We start from the raw sequence: 21,635 nt of genomic DNA, 5'->3' as shown, positions 1-21,635 counted from the left end.
TGATTTACAGTGGTGTAAATCCAAAGAAAGGGAGATCAGAATCTGCATGGCTATTCATTTAAAATACAGATAGATCATGATCATCATACCCTGGCTTGAAGAACAGCATTTTATATTTTTATATATAAAAATAAAATATTGTACATTTGGATTCAAAGCTAAATACATCTCAACAATCCCAGTGACAATTTTAGTTGCTACAAATATGCGCTTCATTTGCTTCTACTTAACTGACCTCGGAGGAGTTGTCTGTCTCTGCAGCATACTATAAAATGCTGTAGAAAACCAGACCCTCCTACTACGCTATCCTACCTTCTGGTCATGTTCAGGAGCAGAGGGAATTGCCTAGGGCCTTCTGCATACCTTGTGAAAATTACCTTCTTAGAAAGATGCTTACGTTCTACAGAGGAAGTTCTGATTGGCATTGCAAAATAGTATTCAGTTCTGTACCTGTGGGGCTCCACACTGGCTGCAAGGCACAGTCAGCCGCTGAGACACTGAGTGCTGTGTAGCTGGTCTCCTGTTATTCTCCAGGAAAGGGTTCAGGGCACAACTCCAGGAATCCTTCGAGGACATATGTGTGATGATTTTAATGCGTTCACAGCCTCGCTGAGAGCAATAACTGTGCCCTTTTCGAGCTTCATGAGCTTGGAGGACGATAAATAGGTACCTGACAAATGAGACCATTACAAAATGAAAGAAAGGATCAGAGCTACCCGGAGTGCTAGCAGAGGAGTATTGGCAAGAGACAGGATCTGTACTGCATGAAACTCCCCCTTGTAATGTTTTTCTGAGGAAAGTTACTTCAATACCTTCCTCCTATTTAGTACCCCATAATACAGCACACTGTGCACAAACCAGCAAGTCAGGTTCTGCCTGGTCCCAGGGGCGCTGGAACAGTCTGTATAGTGGAGGTGCTGAAAGCCATTGAACCAAACTGTAAACCCTGCATATAATGGAAATCACTTCAAGCCAGGGGGTGCAGCAGCACCCTCAGCACCCCTAGTTTCAGCTCCTATGTCTGGCTCTGCATGAGGGTGCAAATAGCTCCTTGTCATTGTGCCTTGGTGTGGAGGCCTGGAACAACTGCTGTCCTTGCACTTGAGTACAAATTCTACACAAGTATATTACCACTAGACCACCTAGAGGGAGCCAGCCACCTCCCCCCACCATTCCAAAGAGCTACCAGAGCTGGGCTGCATCTAGCCAGAGAATGGAGTAGCAGCCATATTCTCCCTATATCCTGGAGGTATTATGCCTGGCAGAGAGGACTCTAGCAGCTCCTACTGGGGCTCTCTGCCTTTGCATTGCCTCATCCCAGACTGTCTCTTCCAGGCAAAATTCATCTCAAAGTGTGCAGAAGTAACACTTGAAGCAGCCACTGTACCAATTCTCTGATTCTTAGGCTCATTTTTCTAGCTGTTCTAAGTATGTTTTCAACTTTGTCTATTTTGTAGTTTAGGCTGGATTAAATCACAAACAGCTCAGCTACACTATCAGGGAAATACCTGAGCTTTATCGAAAAGGGTTAATTTTAATGCTCCTTCTTCTAGGCAAATGGAAACAAATAAGTACACTTGGTTCATCTCCAGCGATTTAGCACATGTGGCTGAAAAGAGAAGGGGGAACATCCCACGGATTATGAAATAAAAGCTAATAAAACCTCCAAAAACTCAACGTCTATTTTTGGTCAGCCTAAAAAAAGCAAAGCTTAGCTAAATAAAAAACAAACAGCCCTGTAGTTCCAGAACCGAGTCAGGTCAGGCCCATCAATCTGTGTTCAAAGTCGAAAAGAACAGCAGGCAGCTCACGGCTCTGTCCCCTGCATACCCTCATGAGTAACTACTTTCGCATGCACTTCCCTGGTAAATAATCTGTTTGCACCATTTGGGTAACATTTTGTACAGATTGAAAGAGAGAACAAATGAGCAAATAATTATTTCACAATTCCTATCATGAGAACACATTTACAGCATTGCTGAGTCCCACATGGCATAATGTACACTCCAGGAGTTGATTGGTCACATACAGTGTTTGAATGAATGACTATTTTCCTTTTTTTATTTTAAAATCTGATATTTGTGACCTGACTTCAATGTTCGTTGCACTGGTAGGTTAGGTACAATGGGCAGTGCACATTGTGTACAAAGGTGCACATACCTTTTTTGCAAGTATTTTAGCAGAACACTAAGCTGTGGTTTCTCTATTTTTCTTTAATGGAAGATATTTGGGTCTCATTAATATTACTACTATTCATTATTTGTATGATGGTAGAAGCCACAGGTCTCAAAAATCGCAGCCCCATTGCGCTGGTCACTGGTAAGAGAGTTCTTGCCTTAAAGACCTTACAATCTAAATAGACAAGACAAAAGGATTATTTTCCCCATTTAATAGAGGGGCAACTGAGTCAGAGCATAAATGACTTGTCCAAAGTCACACAGGAAGTCTGTGGCAGAGCTGAGCCTAGAACCTAGATCACCTGAGTCCCCCATCCAGTGTCTTAAGCACAAGACGTGTCTATCCCAAGGATATTAGTTTATTGGCTAGGAAGAGTTTCAGCAAAGTGGAGAAGGGTGAGAGAGGTTATAACATTTGGACTTGCGGGGATTCTGTATTCCCCTGTGGTTCTTAATGCTGTTTCTGTTCATTGTTTTGTTTTTAAATTCACTTTTTTTTTGTTTGTTTTTGTTTCCCACAAGCACTGCTCTGCAAAATTCAATACTGGGGGCCTAATTCTGCTCTCACACATCTGTGAAACCTCTCACATACCTGTGAAACCCCACTGCCGGCCATGGGAGCCACATGGTTATAAACAGAGGGAAAGTTTTGGGCTCAGGAGCACATTTTGTCTGCCCCTAGAATTTCTTTTGAAAGGTACCTGAGGGGCAACTCTGCCTCTTCTTTAAGGCTTGCCTCACACTGTCAAAATGTGAGAATTATCCAGAGCTTCCCCTTTTGAACCCGCTCAGGCACACAAACTGTGAAAGAACAGGAGTACTCGTGGCACCTTAAAGACTAACAAATTTATTTTAGCATGTTCTTTTTGCAGATACAGACTAACACGGCTGCTACTCTGAAACTGTGAAAGGTAGTTCTAAGTCTCTCAGCCACACCGTGCACTGGAATCACCACCCTAGGATGGTCACCTACTCCAGATAGATAGTCTCTTGATGTGTGATGTTTTTAATATGTATATCAACATGACGACCACCATTCTAGTGATGTGGACACCAGTGGGGGGGTGTAGCCCCAGCACTTTCAAAGGATCTGAAGCCAGGAGAGAGAGAGAGAGAAGCAACTTTCTCAGGGGGAAGGGGGAAATTACTGAATCTTAACACAATTATTGTTTTTGTGTTTTCCCCTTAATTTCGCTTTCGTGAATGACAGTTCAAAGTTCCACAGCCTGTCACAAAGATGCTCTTCATAACCCTGCATTTTATATCCCTGTAATACAGACAGTGGGCCAAACTGTGTTCTCTCTGTGACACACGTGTAAATCTGGAGCGACTCGACTTCCAAGAGGTTATTCCAAATTTACACCGGAGCATAGCTTAACCCCCCATCTTAAAATTTTCTATTGGAAGGAGCACAGACGGTTTGCAGAGTGAAGATGGAACAGGTCTGGTGTCAGGCAGAAATATAGACACTAGTAGTGTCTGTCATATCAATCTGAATAAACATTAAAAAATCAATATGATAATATTTATGTTCTGATATCACTTGACTGTCAATTCCAGCAAAAGGCTAAAATATATTGCTTCTGCAGATAGCACCACAATAAGCAGAACTTGCAGACCTGGGCATTGGAGGTCAGATAAAATAAGACACCCACACACCCTGAAACTTTGCCCAAAAGTCTAATCAAGACTAACTAGTTTAGAAGTTTGCAAATGCTTGGTTATCTTCCCTCATTAATTTATATTTTCTTCACCCAGAATTCCCTTTTTCAGCTGGAAGTGAGAGTGCCAAAATAGCACAAGACAGACTGTTCTGGCAGGATTTAAGCTCAGAGAATGCAGATAAGCTTGTAAACTTCTGCCTTGGGATTTGGTTCTTACTGGAATCAATGCCAAATTTTGAGGATCAAACGGGACTAACTTAGTGCTGCCAAGTTCCACCCAGAAGCTTGAGGAAGTTTTTTTGGAAGGTGATGGATGGCTTACAGGACTGATGCCATTTTTTCTTCACCCTCCCCCCCTCCCCCACCATTTTGGTTTCCTGCTTTGCTACCCTTTTGCCTCTTCTGCTCTCTTCCCTGCCCCAAATTAACTATCCAACTTCCCCCTTCCTCACCCTAGTGATGCACAGCTTCTCATCACCAATACATTCTTCACTCTCAGAAACATGCCTGAAAGACATTAGAGTGAGGAGCCAAGCACTGAACACAGAGGTAGCAGTGGGAGATAAGGAAAGGCAGATGAGGGAGAAGAGTCCCTAATGTGGGATGCTCTTTCCTTAAGATGGCTGTCCTGGCAAGTCTTGAGGCCTGTGGTTAGGAGTCCCACTCACCCCAATGCACTGTCGAAGTAGAAGAGCCGCTCGCCTGTTCTGTTGAGCACGCTGGGCCAGGAAGGGGCTGCTAGGTAGTGTTTTACATTGTGCACTCTCCCCGTCTGTCGCTGGTAGATGTCTGCCACAATGGTGAAAACAGCCTCCTTGGGATAACATAATGCAACGTGCAGCCAGTCTCCTCTGTTGGCAAAATGGTGCAAGGGAGTGAGGAGAGAGATAAAATATATGCTTGTAAGTGTTCAAGGAATTGAAAAGAAATGAGAAAAGGTCTCCTGCTGCAAGCATAATATTTAAGGGGTAGAAAGAGTCTTTGTTTTCAACACCCCTTCCCCTTTTGAAAAAGCCCAACCAAACTAACTTGGGGATTCACCTTGTTTGGAAGCAACTGCTTCTTGTCACTATAGGCCCAATCCAAAGACCACTAGGTCCACAGAAAAGACTCCCATTGACTTCACTGGGCTTTGAATTGGGCTCCAGAACTGCTTTAAAATCAGAGAATTGCTCTCAGCATCCAATACGACCCGGAGACAGCAATTCTCCAGGCTTTATTAGAGGACAGAATTTCTTTTCATGATGTCCATTGTCATCTCTTGAAAGGCCATTAGGCTTGGTATTGTTCATCTAGCAGGAGGAGCCGGTTTCAAGCAGACATTTCAACAGGGGCACCGATACAGGAATTATATAGAAATCTCTGAGCTGAACCAGAGCCATACTTTAAAGAGACTTGCTTCTTCCGCTTTATAGCAAAGTTTATTATTGTGGTTTCCATTAAAAGCCCTCTCTCCAATATTAAAAACTTATAATAAATAGGGCTATAGTTAGAGGGTCTTTTAACTCCAGTCTTCCAGAATTTCAGCAATGTGCTGATGACAGCCAACTGAGAAGAATGCGAGTTGACTTTACGCCCTGGCTCTACTACGGCTATTTCCACTGCCACTGTTGCGGAGAGGAAAACTGGTTTAAACCTGTAAACCTATGTTACAAGTAGCAGGACCATGCAAGGTGTTACAGTACAGTTCAGAAACCAACTGGGGAGAATTTTCCAGCAAATCATGGTTTCCAGATGCATTTAGCTTAGAGAATTTTTTGTAGAACAAGAGAAAGAAGCTGCAAGTCATAGAAAGGCTACGTAAGAGAGGGGGGGAAACAAAGGGGAAAAAAAAGTGTGGCTTTCATTGTTTCTGGTTCTCCTATTCAGTGACTCTGTGCCACATATAGGCATCTGAACCATTGGCGTGGTTAACTTTACCGATTGTCCCAAAGAGAAGATGGGATTCTGGGATTTCTGACTGTTGATGTTTTAAAATATTTTTAAGAATACTTGGATTCCTGTTTACACGGTGGGATGTGGTTCAGAGACAGAGAAAACCCTGTATATCCTCCAGTGTCTTTTCAAGGCCCTACACCTCTGGAGTAGAAATGAATTTATTATTCCACTCAGCTGCTCTGTGAGGGCTGTATGGCTTATACAGTGCAGAGCTGCCAGCCAGCCATGCACACGTAGCCGTAAATGGAGGCAAATGGATTTGGTTTGGGGAGTTCTGGGAATCTAAAAGCCAAGACTTTTGCTAAGTGTCTCCGCATTAGCTGCACTGAAGGCAAAAGCCAATCCCATTAGAGCCGTTCAAGTTCCTCCTGGTTTTCCCATCTTGGTTTATGTTTAAAAAACAAACAAAACCACCTATTCCACCTTGTAATATAGGGCAAGCGGTTCTAGAATAATAAGCCACATTCCTATACCCAGGCCCCATCACACTGAGCCAAATACTAACCTCTAGATTTTAAGTAACTCCAACTGCGTCACAACTCAGCACAACTAGAGACAAGAGACATTTTCAGACATATTGGCCTCCAACTAGAGGAACTACACTAGAGCCATGGTCATGGAATATTTTTAGGATAGTGTCCCAAGAACACAACTGTTTCTTAAGGGTGATTTTTTTCCCCTCTCTTTGCATTGCTTTAGCACATTGGGTTCCCTGGAGATGCTGCCACAGAAACATCCCGACACCTCCTTGAGAGGCTGGGAACTGACTCTTGCGCAGTGTTACAGTCCCATGGGGGAGAAAAGCACTAAATACAAACAAGAAAGCGAATGGGGAAGGAAGACACATGAGAGAACAGCTGAGACGGTTGAGTGTCCCCAGGCACTAAAGCCTTTTGCCAACATGATGGGGCTGACTGGATTTTGGAAAGAAATGTATTGAGGGTGAGATCTCTTCATGAAAACAAGCCTTTCTTTGCGAATGTTCTCACAGGCATACATAAGCCTTAAGGATATTACCACAGCAAAGCTTTAGAACAGTGGGGAGGGAGAGGAAAAAGTCTGGAGTCGTCAGTTAAATATAAAAACAAAAACAATTGATTAAATACATTTAAACAAGATGCAATAAAACAGCCTCTTATTTAATGCTAGTTTTGTTTTGAACTCTCATGTTAGCTACTTTGGCTATTTTGTAAAGGGGGTGGGGGGTGGTTGTTTTGTATGAGTCATTGACAACCATCATCCATACATTTTGCTTTGCTTGTCTGTGGCACCCAGGACAAGCAAAGCAGTGATAACAGATGATGCCATGTAGGACCCTGCACTGCTTTTGGTGAGCAGAAATGTACAAGGTCAGAGCCCTTCTGCCAGGACCGGCTCTAGGCACCAGCAAACCAAGCACATGCTTGGGGCGGCACAATTCCAGGGATAGCATTCTGGGTGGTTTAGGGTTTTTGGTTGGTTTTTTTTTTTGCTTCGACAGTTGGACTCTCAGAGGTTGTTTTTTTTTTTTTTTTTGCTTGGGGCGGCAAAAAACCTAGAGCTGGTCCTGCTCTCTGCAACCATTGCCAGGACTGCAAGGGAAATGCAGCCTCCCGATACAGTGGCTGTAAACAATCAGGCAATGTAGCTTAATGGGTCAGCAGAAGATTTAGGCTGAGATGACTGCACACAAAAGAAAAGATGGGAGCTATTCCTGCTCACTGTTGAGTGATGAATGTAGAGAACTTTGAGGCTGGAACTTTAGCTGCAGGAAGCCTTATATTCTCTCTCTCTCACACACACACACACACACACCTTGGTTGTTTTTTTTGGAGAGCAGTTAAATTATGGCTCCTCCGTGTTTCTGAACTTAAACCTCTCTGTTTGGATTCTTGTTTTCAGCTGGAGAAGTAACAGCTAGAACTCTCACAGATGAATCAAGCTAAATTTAGACTGGCATGCATCTCTGAGCCAAAATGGGCCATGTTCCGCCTTTCCTAACATGTAAGCAATATCAGCTGGGATTTTCCAAAGCCACTGAAAGCCAATAGGGCTTGTGTTCCTCCATCATTTTTCTGAGCTGCTCCTGTTATCATAAAGAGAAACGTTTACAAATATTATATTTTTATATCTGTAAAGGGATGCCTTGATTTTAATTCATCTTTTGGAACAGACTAGATTCTAAAAGTAGTTGTAGTACTTCACCTGCCTGAGTCCCCTGTGAGAATCTGCAGTTTTCGATTCCCTCATGCTGAATGAAAGATCAAACTAAAAGGGAATGGTGATTAGCAGATTGTACAAAAGGAAGCAGTGAAACCAACTGTAGATAAAATACTGTCAAATGTAGAAAGCAGACAGATTTTCTTCTTTTAGTTATGAGGATTTACTTGTAACAATGGGTTAACAATTTTCAAGCAGAAAGTCTGATTTTTTGGAGTTGATCCTTTAAAATGAAATTAAAATCAAAGTCAGATATTTTAGAAGCTTTAATGAAAGAAAATAGCTGTGTTTACAACCTTTACTGGTGACCTTATTCCTTTCATTCTCATAGTAGGGGATTAAAAATTTTTTTGGGGGAGGTCAGTTTCCTCTCTGTTTTTTCACCAGACTATTGGCACCTGAAGAAGCAAAGCTAAATAACAACTGGTACAAAGTCAAGGTTTACTGAGTCCTACCAAATATTTTCAAATATTAAACTGAATATTTAAAATGTCTACTGGCACAGGCATCTCTCAGCGCTGCAGCTTCTGCTCCTGTGTTACTGTCATTCAACAATCCACACAGTGTGTTTCATATATTTTTTTTATGCATTTGCTTAGCACTGTTTATTTTCTCTTGGAAATGGCTGTCTTGTGGCCTTTTTTTATTGCAATATTGATATTTGCTGTTCTGACTCCCCAAGTGAAGCAAAAATACCAAAATGTTTAAAAGGTTCCTTTGGCTGTTGCCAGCTGCTGAACTTCTCGATCAAATGAAGCAACAAGGGGGAAGTGGAAAAAGGAAAGAGAAGCATAGAATATCCGGGATGCAAAGGACCTCAGGAGGTCATCTAGTCCAAAACCCTGCTCAAAGCAGGATCAATCCCCAGACAGATTTTTGCCCCAGATACCTAAATGGATCCCTCAAGGATTGACCTCACAACCCTGGGTTTGGCAGGCCAATGCTCAAACCACTGAGCTATCCTTCCCCACAAAAACACACCAGTTCAGAGATTTCCTATTATTGGACACAGGATAGATCTATAGTTTACTACTGTCCCATAGTAATTCCAGCAAAAGCTGAACCTCCCTCTACTGTTCAGTTCAAAGCACAGCTCCAAAAGACCCAGAAGAGTGCCTAAGACCCCAAATGAAAGACCCAAAGGAAAAAGTTTGACATATTCCCTTAGTACACACAAAATATTTTATATTCACAGGGTCTAGATTTTGCATTTCTGATGCTAGTAGTTTCTAGGAATAAACAAGGAAATACAGTAATGCCTGATTTTTCTGGTATGGTGATAAATCTGCATCTGAAGTGAGAATGGTATAACTTGCAGTGGTACAGACAAGAGGTTCAGCTAAGTTTAACAAGAGTGTCCATCTGTTTGCTGCCCGCTCCTACAGGCAGAGGGCAAAGAAAGTTCTTGGACCATATAGGTTTAGGTGGAGCATTGCCCTCTAGAGGCTGGAATGTCAGACCTGAGCAAAATGTGTGTGACCATGTCTACAATGCACTTTCATCAATAAAACTTTGGTTGCTCAAGGGTGTGGGGAGGGAAAAAAACAAAAACCAAAACACACCACCACACCCCTGACTGACAAAAAGCACTGGTGTGGACAGTGCTTTGTCGGTGGGCGAGCATCTCCCACCGACAAAGCTACAGCCCTTTGTTGGGGGTGGTTTTATTTTGTTGGCAGGAGAGCTGTCTCCTGCCAAAGAGTGGCTACACTGCGTGCCTTACAGTGGCATGGCGTTAGTGGCACAGCTGTGCCTCTGTAAGCTGCTCAGCGGAGACACAGCCATCGTTGCTGGCCTATGGAGAACATAAGGAGCCCGGAAACGGTTCTCGCTACTGGAGATTCTAAAGGTGCAGCGTTCTGTCCCTAAAAACCACCATGAAGATTTTGTGGACATGATTTGTTCTATGGCTGATGACTATGAAATCTACAAACCAAATTCTGATCTCACGGGTGAAAATCTGGAGTACCAGTGCAGAACAGAATGTGGCTAGAGAATTAGGCTGTGTCTACACTAGTACTTTTATCAGTGAAACTTTTGTCAGTCAGGGCTGTGAAAAAATACAAACCCAAAACACACCCCAGACTGACATAAGTTTCGCCGACAAAAGCACTGGTGTTGACAGCACTATGTTGGCAGGAGACGCTCTTCCGCAGACACAGCTACCACCCCTTGTTGGGGTGGTTTAATGATGCTGGTGGGAGAGCTCTCTCCTGTCAATACAGAGCAGCTACACAGATAGGAGATCTTACAGCTACACTGCTGTAGGGGCTGTAATGTAATCATAGCCTAAATAGCAGAGAAAAAAAATTCAGTGGTTATAGCTGCCTGCAGCACATGTTGGGAATTAATAAAGATTAACTGAATTCCAAAATATAGAAGTCAGGAGAATGGGAGATTTTTGCTCACTAGGTCAGTTTCCCCCAAACTATTACTACTCTGAGTTAAAAATGGCCCTCTGATTCCCCCCCCCCCGCAACCTATACAAGCACAATGAAATGTATTTTCAAAGCATGTCATTTGATTCCTATTCACATCAATAAGAAAGTTTCAAATATAAATCCTCACGCACTGCTCTGAAAGTTAATATCCCAATGGGTAATACAAATCACACAGAGAGAATTCTGAAGTGAAGATGACAAAAAAGATCATACTCCAAGCTTTCACTCCATCTTAGCAGCAAATCCCAAGAGGTGCTCAGCATCTGCATTTCCCATTGACCTCAGTGAGAAGGCAGTTTGAGTGATCAGTTCACTTCTCCTAGGAGTCTTCAGATACAGTGAACTGTCTGGCTGCAGGCTCGTTATCTGTCCACCAAAAGCTCAGATAACGAGCCAAGTTCAGCCAAGTTAACAACACAGCAGCCATCTCCTGAAGGCTAACTCCACTCCAGTGCTTGACTTGGAAAGGGGAGTGTGATGTACTCTCCGCTCATGATTGGAAAAAAGGCTGAGAACAAACCTGAGACTATCTTCACTGCCCTCCTCCACCCCCCAATTCCCACACCTTCCATTTCAGCAGACTGGCCTTGAGTCCATGTTTCCCAGTAGCTCACTAGAGCTGTCCATCCCACTCCTCAAATTTCTTTTTAAGGCTTTTTCTTCAGTTCCAGTCCATTAAGCACATTCAAGTCCTCACAGGGACAAGACAGCTACCAGGCAAACAGCCAGCAATTTTCCTTTTCAAGGCCTTGGTAAGACTAGCCGCTTCTGAAAAACAACTCACTACAGTTCTAGTGACAAATGGAGAGCATGTTACATTGCCAGAGCGGTGTGAACCAATTAACAGAGCCTAAATCTGCATAGATAATTGACAGAGATAGTTAATATTCACACACACCGTTTCATTTTCACATTTATGCCACTTTAGGCAAAGGGGGTTATATTTTTGAGGTCCAACAAATTAAAGCTCCAACCCTACTGGTGATAGCTAGGAGGCATGGAAAAGGAGTCAGCACAGTATTTGGCTAATAGAACCTTACATTCAGACTACAAAGAAAACCTGTACTGAAATATTAGGAGTTTCACTGACATCATATTTTTTCCCTAACACACTGGCTTTCTTGACAGTAACAATTTCATTTTTTTAATTTTCTCTCCTTAACTGGATTATCCAGTACTGTATTGCTATTTTTCTGTGAACATGTCACACACACATATGGTAAGAACAGGTCTGTGGGACCTGTGAAATTCACAGCCACAAGACCCGCTGGTTTGGGGGAAGGGAGAGGAAAAAAAAAATAAAGAAAAATCTCAGCTTCCAGTGGGTGAGAAAAGAAAAAGTAACATGTCTAGCCCTTTTCCTCCTGGAGACAGCCTTGAAAATGAAACCCAAAATAAACCGAAGTAAATGACTTCCTAGGGTAGAAAAGAACATGCAGCTGGGTTCTGCATCTGCAATAGAAGGCTGGGAGTAGGGATGGATCTACAGATTGCCTGACCCACACATTCTTCCCATATGTTTATTATGTAAAATGAGTCAGTTAAGAGTCACCTCACTAACCTTCCCCAATATCCTCAGGCCAGCCCTGGCCACAGAAGTGGACAGGAGGACAGGTTTGGGGACAGAGGGTGACAAAAGCTGTTTCACAGGCTTACTCAAAAACATTAGTGCCAACTCCACATATGCTACTACAGTAACAATATGCAACTACAGCTAAGCAACTCGCATTCCAAGGTTTCTGTAAACATTTCAGCTCCTTTCTTAACAGTAAAACACCTCACTACAGCTCCAATCTATTTGATTAACCTAATGGATCAAAGATAAGTAAGAAAAATTATTTTTGAGACACAGAGAGTTTAAATATATTTACTAATTTCTATGTTATTTGGATATTTGAATTTGAACTGGGATATAATCAGCATATTTAGGGCCAGATGGTGATACCCTAACTCACATCTAATAGCACATTATTATTATTATTATTATTGATTATTTGCATCCTGGCTGCACCTAGAGGCCCCAACCAACCATCAGTGACTTATTGTGCTAATTACAGTATATACATATAACAAAAAGATGGTTGCAGCCCTAAAGCTGCCAATAGCAATTTGATTTGCAGAAAAGTTGCTTTCATCTTCCTGTGTATTTATCAGTGCAGGTAATAATGGCAGAAGCAAAGGGTTGCTCATACACTAGTTAATTTATAAAAGAATAAAACCACAACTTAAAAAAAAAATCTCCATCAGCTGGGCATGTTTGCAACAAGCTCATTCTAGCCTGGTTTTATTTGCTTTGTTTTCCTCCAGATTGCATCACTGGTAAAGAATTTAATTGTACACAAGATAAGTAGCTACAAGCATGAATCATACTAAAAAAGCAGCTGTAGGCAATAATCCCTTCAAAGTTCAAACCAGCTCATATGAAGCCAAATACTATTAGTGCCTTGGCATTTCATCTGGGGAGCTGGAGAATATAGACGGTTTGCTTATGCTGAAGGGCACATTATGATAATTTAGGTCATTTAGATCAAAACACTCATCCAGATCTCACTTTGCTAAACATGGAAAAAGTGTTAAAGTGCCACCTTTTCATCTAGGAGTTAGACATGGGCCCAAATCAGAACCTCAAATTTGAGGCATGGGGAACAGGGGAGTGGTGAAGAGGCAATCTGAACCTACCTCTGTGGTTTGAGTTCTGGGTCAGATTCAAAATAACTCCTTTTTTCCAGTTCCTGTTCAGAAAATTTCAACACTATTGAATATGATCACAAACCCTAGCTCTGGTAGAGCCTGGAACCAGACCTTCAGACCTCAGTCTAATACAAATGAGAATCCAAACACAGCCTCCTGTGCCCATTTTTATAGAAATGTAAATATTCAGCCCTTCCATATGCCGGTGTCTGAGTCCAAAGAAAACATGAATACATCCAATTTCATTCACTTCCAATCAGAATAGTACAAAACCAAAGCCCCCCAGTCCTTCCCCACCACTGAAACCTTTGCAGAGGTGCAATGAAGTGCTGAGCACCTCTTACGACGTGCTGAGTATATCAGCTTCTATTGACATCAGTGGACACTTAGCATCCGGCCACGAGACAGTACCAATGAATAAAGCATTATGAAGACTGCCATGAGAGTTTCCACAGTCCATGGCAATAAGGCAGATCAGAGCATCCGCAGGGAGGTTTTGTGGGGGATTGTGAGGATTTGACTGTAAGTGACCTCACCAATTTATTAAGTCTGTTATTCAGCTACACCCTGGTATTTCCCTCAGTCAGCTGAATCACAGCGGATGGGGGAAAAGTGTTTCTCTCTTAGCGTTAACAAGTACAGCGGTATTAGCTGCTGCTCATTAGTAATGCTGAATGTACAGCCTAATTGCCCTTGCTTTTCAGGCTATTTCCATAGTACAATTTACCACATGATGCTTTGGACATTTACTTTGAGGTGATTTGAGCCCTCTTTAGATTTTCCTGATAACACAAATAAACCCTACTGATTTACTGCACTGAACCATGCATTTGATAATCGTCTTTGCTTTAGCCTCTTGCAAGATTAGAGAATCTGCACACAGACAAAGACTAGGTCATTAAATTAAAGGACTTTGCCTACTGTATGAAGTGCCAATCTTTGGACCATTTCTCCAGAGTCTGAGAGGAGACACTTACCAGAGACACACAATGTTCCCTATAGTCTCCGCCTAGCTTTCCAGATTCTCTCCCCCTCCCTTCTCCCTCACCTAACAAGCTTCTGTGGTTCTTTGTGCTTCACAAATGGATATTAGTGCTGAGCAGAGCCCTTAACCTAGTTTTTACAGATAATTTCCATCCCTCCATGAAGAACAAAAACACAAGGGAACATTGAAACAGCCTCGATGAGGAATATCGGCCAACAGAGAGATGAGACACATTGTGGAGAGGTCTTAGGTCTCTGTTCATGAAACTTTCACACACAATTTATGCTGGACAAGAACAAGCTTCAGAATATTTTGATAGGTTCTACGGGACTTTATTCCCGATAATTAAAATTCCCGATAATTAAAATTCCAGTTGGTATTCTCTTTCTGCTCAGTTGCCAAAATGTTTGCAAGTTACCAGGTCCTATGTTAATAGTTTCAAGAGCCCTCAATAGCACACCTTCATCTTATCCTTATACTACAACTCACATCCACCTGACTACCCTATGCACTAGAAGACAAAAAAGTGTTCCTTTCTGAGCCAGCCTGGACATGCCCAACACTAATTTAAAGCTCAATCTGCAGATTTTAACGACTTTGATTTTCTATATCAAATCAACTGGTGAACCAACTGCCATACCCAACAAGTCACATGGATTTCTCACTGGAAAGGAAATCAGTTTTCTTCATGCAACATACCTGTACAAGAGTTTCCACCCCAGAGCCACAGATGGCAGCAAGTGGTGGTTCAAGAGGTCAAGTTTTTGTTTGATTTACATTTTTTAGTGGAAACTGAAGGAATTTCGAGGGGAGGGGTGTCACAATTACTGTAATCCTCACGTAGCCATCGAAATCAACACTGAAGAGGTACCTCCATGACATGCCCTCAGCTAGTCACAAATAAAAGGGAGGGCTCCTCCTAAGTGCTTGGGCTCCAAATAGCATCCTAGATACATGCTTGTGCAGCGCTGCTGGACACAATGGGTTAGATTCTCACCTGGAGTCGATTCACATTGACTCCAACTGAGGCATCTCCATTTACCCCTCTGACCCACCTAGTGAATTTCAATGCTCCAGGCTTTCAAACCAGTGATACTTAGACTGAGGGTCAGGGGCTGCAAGTGGCTCTTTACTGTGTTTCCTGCCACTCACTGTGTGATTTAATTATTAACCAATCAGGATGCTTTTACTGTGTTATTAACCAATTGTAGAATACCTGGTCAGTCAGTTTGCTCTGAGTACATTCATTCACACATACACAGAACATGAAATAATGAATTCATGCTACTGTGGCTCTTTTGGGCAGTGTTGATCACAAATTTGGCTCCTGAACCACTGAGGTCTGAGTATCACTGTCTTAAACAGATATCTGAACTAAATGTAAATTACCGTTGTTGGGATTTATCGAATTTCTGGTGGCAATGAAGGAGTTAACCATACAAGTATTCAGCATCAGTATTATGCCTGACTGCTGGAGCAATCCAAATCCTGGTACGCATCCCACTGTCAAATTCTTTATTTCCCCCTGACCTTCTTTTAGCCAACTCAAAATAGTTATTCCAGAAACACTATTGCTGCCTAGCTGAAACATCAGTATCCCTGCTATCCACTGCTCTACCAATGCCAGGTAAACATAAAGCTGCACTGCAATTACTACTCCCAAGACACTGCTATTAAGCTTATCATTCATTCTTCTTGGTTTTGCTCAATATGCACTTTGTACATTCTTCACTATGTCAAGAGTGTTCATTTTTTGGTTGATTATTCACAGTACTCTGTGTTTAAAAAAACAAACAAGAAGAAATATTAAGGCAGGTAAAAACTTCCCAAGGGGTCTAACTTGGATTGTCTACATTTTGACTTGTTATTTCTTCCATTCCAAAAATAATAAGAATGCTGCACTGAAGTAACGGTCACTTTGGAAATGCTTAACGGACAGTGTTTTTAATCAAAATCCTCTTTTCCCCTCAGTTACTTTGCCCTTCCATGAGAACCTCTTTTCTCAGTGCTTCCCCTGTGCAGCCTAAACTCTTCATCATTCCCATTACATCATTTGAGTTCTTGCCCTACTTAGAGTGTCTAGTCTATTCAGAATGAACAGGAACTTGCGACGCTTGTTTCTTTCTAGACTCTTGCTAGTAAGAAGTTTTATATGAAGCAAAATTGTGGTTTTCTTTCAGTGTATTTCTTCAAACCAGACAGCCTGACAACTGTTTCTTGATCAGAAAAAAAAAAAACAAAAAACTAAGGACAGGCAGCTTTCCCCCATTCAACTGATTTGATCGTGGTTCTCTTGTTGTTGTCTTTTGTGAAACTAACCATACTGCGGGGCTTTGAATACATGATACGTGATTTATGTTGCTGCCTGAATAAGGGACCAGATCTCTGGCTGGGTATTGTCAGAGACCCAGGGGCTGTGTATAAATTTGAATCTGTTTTAATACTGTGGGACAGAGCCTCTACTGGAGTAAAAACTAGCCTGGCTCCCCTGGAGTCACCAGTTACACCAGCTGAGGATTTAGCTCTATAATTGCAAGGAAAATTACTTTTAAAATAGGAAAATAAATGACAAAACTAGGGCTTGCCCACAGATGACAAACTGACTTTTCTTCTCTGTGAAAGTACAAGATCTTGAAAACTCTTAGACATTAATAGCTCCTCCATGGCAAGAGCGTGTGCGAGGTGTGACACACATACCCAACACACATATCTTGGGACTTACACCATGGCCTATATCTACCTTCATCTTTAAATCATAGGAGAAGTTTGCAGGGACTACATCTCAGCACAGTCACTGGGGAAGGCTGCTGGGAGTATGATAGAGCACTTCATGCTGGGATACATGATCTCTATGAACAGCATCTCCATACTGGAGATTGAGAATGTCCTTCTCCGGCGGCAGCTGAGAGTCATTTGGACAAAGCTACCAGCAAGTATTCAAAATGGATTTTGGTTGGGCAAAGCATAAACACCTCTCCTGTATGAGCATTGCCCACAAATTTGGGCAGAATTTGACCCAAAAAATTCAGCACAAAAATTCAAGGAAACCAACACCATTCAAAACAGAGCCAAAAATGCTACCTTCAGCTAAAACCTGTGCAATTTAACTGTCTTGGAGGGGCAGAGTTAGATATTCTCTATGGGCTCGATTTGCAAAGGTATTTAGGCACCTAAAGATGCAAAGACTCCTAACCTGCTTATACACTTTTGAAAATCCCACTACATGCTTACCTGCATCTTTGGCACCTAAATACTTTGTGACTCTTGCCCTATGTCAGTGTTTCCCAAATTTGGGACGCTGCTTGTGTAGGGAAAGCCCCTGGTGGGCTGGCCTGGTTTGTTTACCTGCCATGTCCGCAGGTCTGGCTGATCGTGCTTAACAGTGGCCATGGTTCGCTGCTCCAGGCCAATGGGAGATGCTGGAAGTGGCGTGGGCCAAAGGATGTACTGGCTGTCGCTTCCGGCAGCTCCCATTGGTCTGCAGCAGCGAACAACGGCCACTGGGAAGCATGATCAGCCAGACCTGCGGACACGGCAGGTAATCAAACCGGCCCGGCCTGCCAGGGGCTTTCCCTACACAAGCAGCCTCCCAAGTTTGGGAAACAGTGCCCTACGTGATTAAGGCAAAATGTAATAACGCAAGAGTTAGTTTGCACAACTCTGCTCTTTTACTGTATCATCCTAACAGGACTCAAGAAGTTATATGTGCTAAAGAACCTGTGTGTCAATTACAGAGTTTTTTATATTGCTCATCACTGTAGTACCCAAGTATCTATTTTGACAATGTAAATAATGGGTGTGCCTCACATATTGTGAGGCTCTCTCTCCTCTCAATTACACCAGATCCAATCAGGTGCAGCTGCACTGAAGTGGATGGAAGCATGCCAATGTAAAACCCGTGTACATGTGATAAGAATCAGTCCCTTTACCCAATAGTCAAAACAGGAGAGATTGGGAGGCAGGGCAATGGAACAACCTGCAGGGGAAAAATAAGTCTAAAGTGCATATGTCCCAGTTTTATATAGAGGAGGTGCAAGAAAACATGGAAACTGGAACAGAATAGAGTTTTATCAGTTTTGAAATATTTCAGCAGACTCCTGGTATTTTTAAACTTGATACAAGTAAAGAATGAAATTGCAGTGTTTAGGACAGAGAAAATGTGACTCTCCATACACATTCAAATACATTTCTACACTTTATATTTATAGGAAATAAATTGGGTGTGCAGCAACTAGTGTGAACAAATGAGAAAGAGCACGAGGTCTCCTTTGGATCCAATTTCGGGGACAGCATGCTAGTTGTAAGCTGGATTTTTATTTCAAAACTTACTGGAAGGAGAAAAAAGTCTCTGCGCATCAGAAAGGCTGCAGTAACGTGAACACAGAGGCATTTGTTTGTAATTGAGACTATCATAAACAACTTACTGCAGCTCTCTCAGAAGTTGCTGATATTGTGCCAAAAGATAAATCAGCAGGACCCTGGAAAAACAACAAAGCAATACTCACATCAGAGACAGAACACATTCAAAGGAAATCTTGGGTGGTACCTGTTGAAGTTGATTGGGTACAGAATGACATCCTCGGGTGCTCTCCCATCCCAATGAATGGTATAGGCCTGCTCCAGCATCACTACAGGTTGGTACTGTTGGTATGGTACTCCTCTATTCACTCCCTGCAGCCTCAGGGGATGAGAATGGTATGTTGCTCTGGCAATAGATAAGGTCAGATTCTCAGGACGTCTGGCCTGAATATAAAGCTGAGGGTGAAAAACAAACAAACAAACATTCATTAAGCCAACCGGGTCTCACCTTAACATCTGTGTTTGATCATCATTTCCTTTAAATGGCTTTGCTGATGGAACGTTCAGAACATTCTGAAAGCCACCGAAACATTTCTGACTCCAGTAATGCAGCACATCAAAACCAGTTTTTGTAGCTATCTGCATGTCATTTTATGGCGTACAAAAGGACCAGAGCACCAACCAATGTTTACAACTCAAACTCGAAGCAAAAAGGGGTGATTCAGAAAATATTACTAGGTGCTTTTTTCCCTTATAAATGCAAAACAATTACATTTTAAATGAAGGGCCACAGGCCTGATCCAAAGTTCACTGAGGTCTTTGGAGGTCTTTCATCGACTTCAATGGACTTTGGATCAGACCCATAATCTGTTGTGGAATCCACATCTCTATTCCACTCTGAAGCATTTGGGGGCTGGAACATACAACGAGGGTCCTCGTAAACTTTCCCACATTCCAAATAGTGTGTTACGTGATCCACAGCACTATTCTTCTGCATTGAGCCTAACAGATGCACCCCTCCCTCACAGGGATCAGGATGTGGATTGGCTCAGCACATTCCTAAGAATGAATTTTTGCCCTGACTCTAACTTCATGTGAAAGCCAATTTTTGTTGAAAAGCTATTTTAGCCTTTAGGTCAGAGGTGGGCAAACTACGGCCCACGGGCCACATCCGGCCCGCAGGATGGTCCTGCCCAGCCCCTGAGCTGCCAGACAGGGAGGCTAGTCCCCGGCCCCTCCCCCACAGCCACGCTGCTGCACGGAGAGCGCTCTGGCCTGCCGCTCTTGCTGGGCTGCGCGGCTTGCGCCCGCTCACCTCCCAGGCTTTCCAATAAGCCAGTCCTGCCGCTCTGAGCAGCATGATAAGGGGGCACAGAGCGGAGGGGTTGGATAAGGTGTGGAGTCCCTGGAGGGTGGTTAGGGGACAGGAAGCAGGGGGCGGTTGGATGGGGTGGAGGTTCAGGGGTGTGTATCAGGGGATGGGGGGGTTGGATAGGCATGGGAGTCCGGGGGGGGGGCTTTCAGGAGTCGGGGGTGTGGATAGGGAGCAGATAGGGGACAGGCTGTTTGGGGAGGCACAGCCTTCCCTATCCGGCCCTCCATACTGTTTCGCAACCCCGATGTGGCCCTCGGGCCAAAACATTTGCCCACCCCTGCTTTAGGTAGAACTCCTAATGTACAGTAGCCTTCCCATATCAGGAATACCAAGGCAGTAGCTGGATAGAGGTATATTCAGATCTGCTAATGTAACGTTAGCCCTTTAAAACATTGTGCAGTGCAGCCATACTCCCTGGAAGATTTAAAATAAATTGGGAGCAGCTTAGGACACATACAATCTTGCTTCACTATCTCATATACTGGTCAAAAGGAAAATGCACCCATCTTCAGCTGACTAGCACTTTAAAATTTTAAATTAAAAAAAGCATACATGAATGAGCTTGTTTCTACAAGAAAATTCATTTAGTGCTACCTCTTCTGAAACAAAGATTTCACACCTTGAAGAAGAGCAAAATGGAGGCAATCCTCTGTCAACAGCTTTTACTACCACTGGGGAGAATGAGAGGGGGGCAACAAAGCCTAGTAGACGGAGCACTGGACTGGGAGTCAGGAGACCTGGATTCTGATCAAAGCTCTGCCATTAATCACCTGTGAGACCCTAGGCTATTCACCTTTATGTGCCTCTTTTCCCCGCTAATCTGTTGTCTGCTTTGTCTATTTTGACCATAAGCTCTTCAAGGAAGGCAGGGACTGTCTCTTACTAGGGGTATGTACAAGATCAAGCACATTAGGGACCTTATCTTATCTCTAGGTCCTAACATAATAATAATTCAACAGAGAACATAGTGTATTTAAAAGGAGTTGCTCCATGGGCATGACAGACTATGTGCAGAACCACAGCCCAGAAGCAGGGGCGGCTCCAGGCACCAGCACGCCAAGCACGTGCTTGGGGCGGCAAGCCACTGGGGGCGCTCTGCCGGTCGCCGCGAGGGCAGCAGGCATGCCGCCGAAGGCAGCCTGCCCGCCGTGCTTGTGGCGGCAAAATGCCTAGAGCCGCCCCTACCAAGAAGCTGGGTCTGGCCTGCACCTCACTTTTCTGTCAGGCATAACATACAGCTCAAAATGTTGCATCCAGTTGCTGCTTCCTTCTTGGAATCTAACTTCTTGGTGACAAAAAAATTGATTTGATAAGAGAAAGTGGTGGGGGGGTCCAGCACAGGGGTTATGTAACCTGTGGTCTGCTTTGTGGCATGATATTTTTAGAAGCGTCTCAGCTTGAGATTTCATGCCTGGGTGTCTATAGGCAGACTGAGCTCCACAACAAACAACAACAACAAAAAGTGACCTGATTTTCACTTTCAGGTCCTATTGACTTCAGTGAAGCTGAGGATACTCAGTGCCCCTGAAAATTTGGTTAAGCGTATAACTATGGGGTTAGCAACCTTACTGTAGGCACCTAAGATTGAAAAATTTGGCCTAAAGTCACAAGAGATCATTCAAAAAAAAAATTGATCCTCAATTTTTAGACATTTGCTCAAATCCTGCTCTCACTTACATTGACTTAGATAGGATTGCTCCAGAGTAATCATAATTACATCTCTGATCCTGGCAGTACATAAAGTACCACTGGGGGCTGGCACCTTTTAGGATCAGACCAAATATTAGAATTAACTTGTTCTCCTTCCCCCTCCCCCTGTTGAAACCATAAATCATAATTTAGTAAAATAAATTTCCCAAGTGAAGC

General features: G+C 43.0%; 2 protein-coding genes across 2 annotated transcripts in view; both read right to left on the bottom strand.

Moving 5' to 3' along the window:
• The window catches only part of LOC123344547 (cell surface hyaluronidase-like), a 77,063-nt gene that overhangs the window by 10,854 nt on the left and 44,574 nt on the right, over nt 1-21,635 (bottom strand). Inside the window, exons 19-21 of the mRNA XM_044980892.1 lie at nt 18,642-18,850; nt 4,510-4,692; nt 451-670 (exon numbers count right to left, since the gene is read on the bottom strand). Coding sequence (XP_044836827.1) covers nt 451-670; nt 4,510-4,692; nt 18,642-18,850 — 612 coding nt within the window. The remainder of the gene's footprint in view (nt 1-450; nt 671-4,509; nt 4,693-18,641; nt 18,851-21,635) is intronic.
• The window catches only part of LOC123344548 (cell migration inducing hyaluronidase 1), a 144,030-nt gene that overhangs the window by 89,594 nt on the left and 32,801 nt on the right, over nt 1-21,635 (bottom strand). The window lies entirely within an intron of this gene.

The sequence above is a fragment of the Mauremys mutica genome, chromosome 11 (assembly GCF_020497125.1).
Source record: "Mauremys mutica isolate MM-2020 ecotype Southern chromosome 11, ASM2049712v1, whole genome shotgun sequence".
Taxonomy (NCBI): domain Eukaryota; kingdom Metazoa; phylum Chordata; order Testudines; family Geoemydidae; genus Mauremys; species Mauremys mutica.
Note: the sequence above shows the minus strand (reverse complement) of the source record. Positions and strands in the feature narration are given on the sequence as shown.